The sequence below is a fragment of the Aegilops tauschii genome, chromosome 3 (genome assembly GCF_002575655.3).
Source record: "Aegilops tauschii subsp. strangulata cultivar AL8/78 chromosome 3, Aet v6.0, whole genome shotgun sequence".
NCBI lineage: Eukaryota > Viridiplantae > Streptophyta > Magnoliopsida > Poales > Poaceae > Aegilops > Aegilops tauschii.
Window position 1 is genome coordinate 60,073,977 of NC_053037.3, and position 9,722 is coordinate 60,083,698.

General features: G+C 45.1%; 1 protein-coding gene across 1 annotated transcript; it reads left to right on the forward strand.

Moving 5' to 3' along the window:
* The first annotated feature begins 2,702 nt into the window (after nt 1–2,702).
* On the forward strand, nt 2,703–4,230 carry LOC109737521 (uncharacterized). The gene is made up of 2 exons (XM_020296651.1): nt 2,703–3,067; nt 3,867–4,230. The coding sequence occupies exons 1-2, from the start codon at nt 2,703–2,705 to the stop codon at nt 4,228–4,230; spliced, it is 729 nt and encodes a 242-aa protein (XP_020152240.1).
* Nucleotides 4,231–9,722: the final 5,492 nt, after the last annotated feature.

Consider the following 9,722-nt stretch of genomic DNA (forward strand, 5'->3'; position numbering starts at 1 on the left):
GGTCAAGATGGCCAGGTTGACGGAGATCCGTTCTTGGTTTCACAACATATTGCAGATGAACTGGACGGCAATGGCCACTTTGAAGCAAATGATGAGGAGGGAGAGGGCAAAGCTTCCCCCCCCCACCCGCACAACCGATGCACAAGGTCGAGATCCTCCTCTGGGCGATGGAGCAGGCCGATTCGTCCAGCCCGTGGACCAGGCGTAGGTGGTGGGCGTTCAGATCCAGGGTAGAGCATCCACTGGATCAGGAACCCACGGTGCACGAGGTGCCGTTGCAGATTGTGGAGCCTCCAACCGAGTCGGAGATGACTCCGAAGCGCAAGAGGAGGAGGACAGTGGTCGTGACATCGCTTCCCCGCCGTTCTCCACGCTTCCCTCGCCGCTCTCCTCGTCAGAACGGCGGCCGTAGCTATGTTTAGGGTAAGATTGCTGAATTTCATTCATCATTACTTGCCACTTGCTTAATTTGATTCTCTGCAATATGTTCTTGCTACCTATGTACTTGAATCCGTAGCCTCTGGATGGCAGCTTAGTTTGATCGACGAGGCTGTAATGAGTCTAGGCATATAGCATTGCTATGTTTACTTGCTACGTTTTGATGTGCTGGAGTTGTATCCATGATAGGAAATTTTGTCTGTCACCTCAAGAGTTGTGTTCAAATTACGTGATGCAATCTGTGTAAATTGAACTTGCAATATTTTGGCTGCAAGCAGTGCCTCCCGAAAAGTTCAGTACACAGTTTAGAGTGATAGACTCTGGGTTGACACTGAAATATTTCAATACTGCAAGTTTAGTAGATAGTTGTAGGCATTGAAATATTTCAGTACTGACAGGTTCACACTGAAATATTTGAGTAGTGCAATTGCAGTACACACGGGTACACACTAAAAAATTTCAGTAGTGGAATGAAATTTCAGTACACACGGGTAGACACTGAATATTTCAGTACTGCAGTTTCAGTACACGCACGCAACCCCAGAAATATTTTGGTGTAGCAGTTTCAGTACACACGCGTAGCCACTGAAATATTTTGGTGGTGCTGTTTCAGTACAAGCACGTAGCCTCTAAAATATTTCGGTGGTGCACTTTCAGTACATGCACGTACCCACTGAAATATTTCAGTGGTTCACTTTCAGTACACGCACGTACGAAATGAAATATTTCAGTGGTGCTGTTTCAGTACACGCATGTAGCAACTGAAATATTTCAGTGGTGCTGTTTCAGTACACACACACGTAGCCACTGAAATATTTCAGTGATGCACTTTCAGTACAGAGATGTAGACACTGAAATATTTCAGTAGTGCCATGTCGGTGATCTTGCATGCAAATATTTAGGGCTTCCTAATGATTCAGCAAAAAAATAGACATAAGCAGTGAAATAATTTTTGTAGGGATGTTGGCTTACTCATGTTTTAGAGTGGTTGGGCTTTTTTAGAACCGTTCGTTGATGTCGATCTAACGGCAGACAAATACGAAGTACTGGGTAGTACTCCGGTGCCATATCAATGTTGCTGATATGAATATGCATGTTTTCACCAAGTGTTGTGTCTGAATTAGAACTGAGCATTTTTTGTTGATGGTATCCATGGATCTAGAACTCCTATGAATTTGCTCATGTTGGATGTTTTGTTCTCCATCATTTGTACTAGCATTCCGTGCGATTAGCTGCCATGACAAGACCCCTGGCAAATTTATTTTCTTGCCTCCAACATCCCAGGTGTGTTTTGCAGGAAAAAACCTGGAGTTCACCAGGCTGGCTGAAGTTGTGAGGCTGGGAGGCTGATGGTGCTGCTACTGGCTGATCCTTCTTCTTTCAGCTTTTGTTCGTCCTTTCTCAAGCCGTTGGACCAGGGCCACTTCCCTATGTGCTGTTCATGTATTAAGTAGTTCCTTCGAATTTGTAGTATTAGTTAGTTTGAATGTGGAAGTACCTTAATATTTAGGAACGAAATGTTGCTTTGTATGACCAAGGGTTTGATACCTTAATCTTTGGATAATTAATTATGTGAACTGTTGGATGTGGTGCACAACGAAACGCCTCTACCATTGATACTAGTTCAACATGTCAGTCCAATTAGAGACCAACCACTACCATATAGAACAGTTAGCATTTCATACTACAACCTGGCACGTACAAAACATCACACAGTGGAATAATCCCAGCGAGTAGACCACTAAATACCGAAAACATCACAACATGTCAGAAGTGTTTTAAGCATTTTATCGTTGCAAAAACCTTAGAAAATCCATACAAATGCCGACAACCTTAGCAAACTAGTCATGATTGCTTTTCATGTTGATACAAAGATGTAGAAAAATATTGGGTCCGTTTACAACCTTAGCAAACTTGCTTCTCATGTTTACATCACGGCCGCCGGGTGAAGGAGGAGAAAAGCCCACCTACCTAACATGAGATTTCTCACACACCACAGCCTGCATACGACTACAAACCCAGTGATATGGGCCACGATGCAGGCCCGTGGGTGGTTATAGAATGGAACACGAACAGCACGAGCCCCACGACCCCCACGATAACGATAACGACGAGCGCCTCCCTCACGCGACGAACCGCCTCCCCCAGAACTCAAAAAGGCACCTTCTCCTCCATTCCTCCCTCATTATGCGAACCATGTCCATCTACTCCACAAACTGCAACCACCGTCTCTGTCTCAAAACCGCCGTCGCTGGAGAAGGGCAATGGCGGAGGAGCCGTCTACCAAGCGTCGGTGTGGCGAGACGTCCGACCAGAGCATCAAGGAAGAGCAGAGCATCAAGGAAGACGACGTTCAGGTCCCCGGTGAGAAGCGCGACTACACCACCAAACTTGACAAGGTGGAACTCCACGGCAAAGAGACGCTGGAGGTCGTCTGCACCAGCAATCCAGACACTGCCGACGAAATGCTCAGGAGGCTCTTCATGAAAGCCGCCGGCATGTATCCTAGATTCGTCGGCGTTGATGTGGAGTATACCAGGGATGACGAACCTCCGCAGTATGCAGCAGTTCTGCAGTTATGCGTGGAGGAACTCTCTCTGGTGTACCACATCGCTGCGGCCACAAAATGGTGAGCCATCCTACTCATATACCCTAGTTTCTCAACTACATGTACTAGTGTAGATTGTGAAGTGGACGCACTAGTGTGGTTTCTCAAGTACATGCACTGGCATAGATTTTTACCCTGATGCACTGGATTAGTATCTTAAAATCTTGCACCAGATTAATCACCAAACTTGATATACTAGTGTAGTTTCTGCACTTGATGCATTAGTGTTGTGTCTACCGGTGTGGATGCATTAGTGTTATTTTCTCAAGTTGATGCACTGGACTAGATGTATTAGTGTTGTGTCTACTAGTGTAGTTTTTGATATACTAGTGTAGTTTCTGATATTGATGCATTAGTGTTGTGTCTACCGGTGTGGATGCACTGGACTAGATGTATTAAAAGTTGTTTTTGAAGTTGATGTAGTGAAGTAGTTTGCTGTAGTGTTATTTTCAACTGTATGATCCAAAAAGAGAAATAACATCATGTACTTCATGCATTCATCACTCGTATTGTTTGGTTCTGGCACTAGCAGTGTCACACTTTGCCACAATTTTTTGCCAAGTTTGCCTAAGGTTAGTTCATCAAAATGAGGGCCACAAGTTGGCAAGCCTAAGGGAATCTTGCCACACTTTTTGTGTGTATGCCATGTGGGACCCAAGTGTGGCTTGCCTAAGGTGTGGCTTGAACCAAACACACACCTAAGTTGGTCAAACTTGCCTAACCTTAGGTGTGGCAATCTTTGGCAAACTTAGTCACAAACCAAACAACTCCTAAATCTTCAAAATTACTACTAATCTTCAATATGTCTCTCCCCTCGAAGGCCCAAGCGCCTCAAGAGCTTCCTCCAGGAGAAGAAGTTGTTCACCTTTGCCGGTTTCAGCATTCATAATGACAAAGAGATGCTGAAGATGTCTGGTTTGGAGATCAACCCCGAAAAGTACATCGACATTCAGAAAAACTATAGAGTTCCATATGGCTGCAGAAAGAAGCCGTACGACTCCTTGGCTGATGTTGCAGCCAGCGTCATCCACCCATTTTACCAAAACATGAAGAAGAAGATCAACAGGACCGAAGACCATAAACTGTGGGGGATCAGCCCGCTGCCAGACTACCTCATCGAGTACGCAGCGAAGGATGCGTACGCCACCTACAAGACTTGGAAGATAATAGACAACATCAAATGAGGTGTGGAAATTTCAGAAGCACAGGAGGCTGACCCCTACTACCACTGCCACTACGCGGCATGAAGAGAGATCAAAGTCTGCCTTCAAGTTGCTAGCGCAGTGTCCTTTTATGATATCTATGTTTCTTTGTTGTTCGGTGTGTCTGAACTTATGTCCTATGGTGTGTCTGAACTTATGCTGTGCGGTGGTTGATCTGCCGTTTATCTTAACAGTTTGCTGCTACTCTGGTTTAGTGTTCCAAGTTGTTAATACTATTTTGGTGATGCATGATAAGCCTTGTACAATGCTTGATGCGTACGGTGGTGCTTAGAAAAATAAACAGGGTTTTTCTGATGCAATAGCTAGTAGAGCATTAGTTACCAGTTAATAATAGTTGCAATCCATCACAAGCAATAGTACCTAGATATGAGTAGATATAGGTACGGTAATACACGACAAGTACTCGCAAACAAGAGCTAACATAACAAGTTCATTTCACATTGATACATGGCCCACCCCAGTTCTAAATGAGGTGGATGGTGATCATCATTCTCAAGTCATGGCGACGGGTGTTCGCAACAGTGAGTAGGATGGCCTGTCCTACCCGAAGATTCTTGGCACGAAGGAACTTTTTCCACCCTGCCCTGCTCAAGACAGTGCGACCGTCCGTGTCCACTGCATAGGCACAGCTGGTGATGGAGCCCGTTCTTGTAAGGCGTAGTCCAGCAGCCACGCCTTCTTCGTCCGGGTCGATGCCACAGCTATCAAGTAACCTCTTAGGTAATTTCTGAAAACAATTGACATGATATATGATCATGTCACAAGCAATTATCAACAAAGCATACACTTCAAGACACATATATCATTGGATTCAACACTGAGCATATATATCATCACATCACTACACTATACGCCAAGCATCAAATTACTACAGTAATTAGGCATATCATTAGATTACTGCGTACACTAAGCATATCATCGCATATTACTACACTACATGCATGTCATAAAATTCTTCACTAAATGAATTCTAAACTAGGCCTCTCATCACAGTACTACAACATGCATATCATATGAACTACTACACTAACTAAGCATGCATATCATGTAATTACCACACTAAGTAACATACCATGATATGCCGTTTAACATTCGTCCTTGTGAGGCGGGTCACGAATGGCTTCCCTAGGTAGTCTTCACGTAGCGGAAGCATGTCCCAGAGGTTGCCGATTTCCTCGTCGCCCAGTCTGAGTCCTTGGGCATACAGGTATTCAGCAAGTGGGTTCTCATCATCATCTGAATCGTCATCATCTGAATCAGCATCATCTTCCTCCTCATGAACTTCATCCTCACTATCCGGAATCAAATTTAGATATATAACAGAAATCCTGGGCCTATCTCTTCTGAAGGAGAAGCAGATCAATTCACCCCCACTAAGACGCATGCGGGCGATGAAACGATCCCAATCATCTCCTCCTATCTGGGTTATCTTTCGCCCCTTCTCGACCTGCATAGTGTATGGGCCCCCAAGAGCGTCGAAGGTCACGGTGTCTCCGATGAGCTCATTGAATGCCAATCTCACATTGCATGGTACGATCTGTGTAAGATAAAAACAAATAACAGACACAATACATTAGTGGAAATAGCAAAAAAATGAATGTACTGTCAGAAGGTTCATATAAATTGTTACCGCTGCAACAACAAAAGAAGGCTGGAAGTAGATGCTAAACAACGTGGCAGTAGAAAGGCTGGTCCGGCACCGTGAGTTGCAGCGTCCACATGGTGCTTCCTCCATTCTACACAGAACATGTTGAACTCTAAGTTGAATTGTACATAGTACAATACAAAGATCATACATATAATAAATCTTAGTGATAACCTATACTGTCAATGGCAATGCCCGTCTCATCTAAACCTGGGAATAGTTCGGCATCCAAACTAAAACCAGTCCAATCCACGGCACACATCAAAACTAATCTAGACCAAACCGAACTATACATGCTCGTCATCCAACCCAGTCCAAACCGTTTTCAACCTTTGGATTGAATCCAAAGGTTCAAACCGTGGACAAAGCCATATGCGAGGGCACGTCATGAATCTAGATCAGACATGACATCGAGAGATCCGACGAGCTCCGGCCGGCAACAGCCAATCGGCTCAGATCCGCCTCCGTAGGGAGACGCGGTTGGGGAAGGGAAGAAGAGGGGAGATCTCACGTACTTGCCGGAGTTGGCGGCGGCCGCGCACCGGCAGCGTAGAGAGGGGTCGTCGGGAGATGGCGGCGGCGGCGCTGGTCGAGAAGGGGAGAAAGAAAGATGTGGAGTGGTCGAGACGGGGAGAAAGAAAAATGTGGTACATGTGGTGGCGTGGTTGTGTGGATGACAAGGGGACCCACTTGTGAGACCGATAGCAGAGGTGCACGACCGCGTGCACGACCGCCACGTCCCCACGTGGAATGGGGACGGCCGGGTGGGTGTGTCAAGTCAAATCGGCACCCGCGGCTTCTCGGTAACTCCAACAGGCAGGAGCAGTGCATTTCTTCCCCAAATCGGGTAGAAAACCCTCGTCCTCTCCCGAACCTAACCACCCTCTCTTCCTTCCTGACCACCTCACACCCTCTCCTCCTTCCTCACCACCCTCCTCCCTTCCTACGCCTCCCTCCTCCTGTCTTCGACTGACGATGAAACGCGGGCGTGAAGATGCGGCGGACGAGCCGGAGGCAACCATCGGAGCAGAGCAGTCTGCTGCCGTGGCTGCAGCCGTGGGTGGAGCGGCTGAGTCCGCCGTAGCGGTGAAAGCTGGCGGTGCAGCGACCGTTGTGCCTGCTCCCGCTGCCATCGCAGCCGTGGAGGCACCCGTCGGCGAGCAGAAGGTCGGGGATGATCTGGTGGAGGAGGAGATGAGAAGGCTTAAGAGCAAGGTGCATGACGAAATCGAAGAGCTCTACGAGGAGAACGCCATAAAGGAGTTCGACGTAGATTGCAGGAAGGGCAGCGACTTCGACGAGGATGCCATCGACGAGCTATCTGAGGTAGTACTCTGTTTTTTGCTCTGTTTTTTTCCTGACATTGGGGTTTTTCTTGTTAACTAGATGAGCATCAATTTCACTTGGGCGTGCTAGTTGTACATATGTAGGATTGTAGGGATTTAGCATAGATCTTCATTTGGATCTGGATTTTTAAATCTGATTCCAGCAGATACTCTGGTTTTTTCCATGGCATTGAGGTTTTTCTTGTTAACTAGATGAGGGATACATTAATGAAAAAAGTGGGTTAAACAATGGATATATGGCAGGATTCTCCATTGGCTTCCCCAGGACAGTGACAAAATGCTGCAGTTCCTGATTCATTTTTGTTTATGTAGATGAATTAATTTGCACACATGTTCATAGATGATCAGTTTGCACACATGTTCATAGATGCTCCATTTGCAAATTCTGTACAGATTTCCATTTTGCAAAGGAAGTGATTGCTCCCTTAATAATTATGGGCTGACACAGAATCAAAACATTTCATGTAGCCAATTTGCCCCAGTATATTATCTAGATGATCACAGCCACATCTCTCATCAATATGACCAGTGAGACACCCCATAGCTCCTTTACCAATTTCCTTCTGAAACTTATCAGGGTCTAACAATGTTGGAGAAGCATTATTGCCACTGTCAGAAAGAATAATGGTTTCTTCATTCCAGAAGATAGAACAAACCCCCCTTGTGTGAAACATGGAGGAGTATAATGAAGCCATTTTTCTGATTCCAATCAGAATTACACCTGTAACAAGTATCAAATATCATTAAACCAAGCCAGTTCATGAAGTCTTTCATGTGTTAATTATGTACTACTTGTGCACTAATCTATAAATGCAACTATTCCACCGTCCATATTTATGCATGTCAATTTCTTTGGCTCAATTATGTATGTGCACATACGCCTTATTCCTAGCAAATAGATAGTTGCCATGTTACACATGTGTACTAATTCACTAAATCACAGGAGGATGACGACGACGTGGACTACGGCATGGACAGCAGGCACAGCAAGAGCCGCTACACCCTGAGGCATCTGATTTCTGGCAAGATCAAGTACCGTTTCTTTGGCAAGATTGGGTGCCCTTTCTGTTGCAAGGTGATCGGTGGCGGCATAGATGGCATGATCCAGCATGCCTTCAGCACTGGCAATGGACATGGTAAGAACCATAAGGCCAGTACTCTGGCTAAACATGCGGCCTACGCACGCTTCCTCGAGATTGTCAAAGTCAATGAGCCCTACAACCTCCATTGAAGAAGGGAGAGAAGTGATGTGCTGCTAGAGTGTTGCTGCTGCCCCAGGACCGCCGTGTCCTCTTATGTTATCTATGTTTCTTTCTTGTTCGACTCTAAAACTGATGTCCTATGGTGTGTCTGAACCTATGCCGTTTATCTTAAGAGTTTGCTGCTACTCTGGTTTAGTGTTCCAAGTTGTTAATACTATTTTGGTGATGCATGATAAGCCTTGTACAATGCTTGATGCGTACGGTGGTGCTTAGAAAAATAAACAGGGTTTTTCTAAAGCACTGGTGCCTATTTCTACAGGAGAGACGCCTAGTTATGCGTCTACCCTGTACAAATAAGCACCTGTGCTTAAGAAAAGCCTGGTTTATGACTATGGTAGTTATAGCTTGGCATGATTATGTTTAGTGTATAACTCAGCATGATTATAGCTTCACAAAATTAAACCATGCAAATGATTGCCGATTCCACCTATTGCCAAATCAAGCTTTGTACTGATGATGCATTAGATATTGCTATAAGTAGAGGATGCTCATGATTGCCAAAAGTAGAGCATGAGAACTAAACGTGTATGAAATGATGCTAAAAGTAGAGCATGAGCATGAGCATTTATCAATTGATGATTAATTGATGCTACCTATTTGTGTTTGAATGGGCTCAATAAAGCTGGTGCTGGTTTATGCTCTCTGCGTGACCGTGATGGTAACGAAGGCACTTGCTTGGCTATGGTCTTGCTGTCAAATTTAAGTTTTAGTTCTTTAAGACTCTTTGTTTTTGCTGCTTCCTCGGGATTGACTAGCTTTCTCGGGCGTCCACGTGCTCTCTTCCTTTTTGGGGAGTTGGGTGCACCACTATTGGGGGAGTTGGGTGCACCGGTATCCTTCTGGGAGTTGGATGTGTCGGGTTCGTTGGAACCATCAGGATTGTTTACTAATTGCACGTCGTCTTCTGAACCATCAGGTAGAACTGCTTGCTGGGCATCGTACACCTCCTTCTGTATAAGAGAGAGTGCTGCGTTAGTTCTAATCATGAGACTTATGAAATGATGTAGCACTAACCGTTATGGGGAACTTATATGATTCAAGACGAAGCGCGTTGCAATTTGAATGCAGTAAGGCTGTACATATTTTCCACCTGAAAATATCTATCCTTGCCTATATTTGATAACCGACACTTATGTCAGCATAGCTTTCAAGCTAAACAAAGTACAAATGTTAATTAGGCATTCAATTACCTGGTTGAAA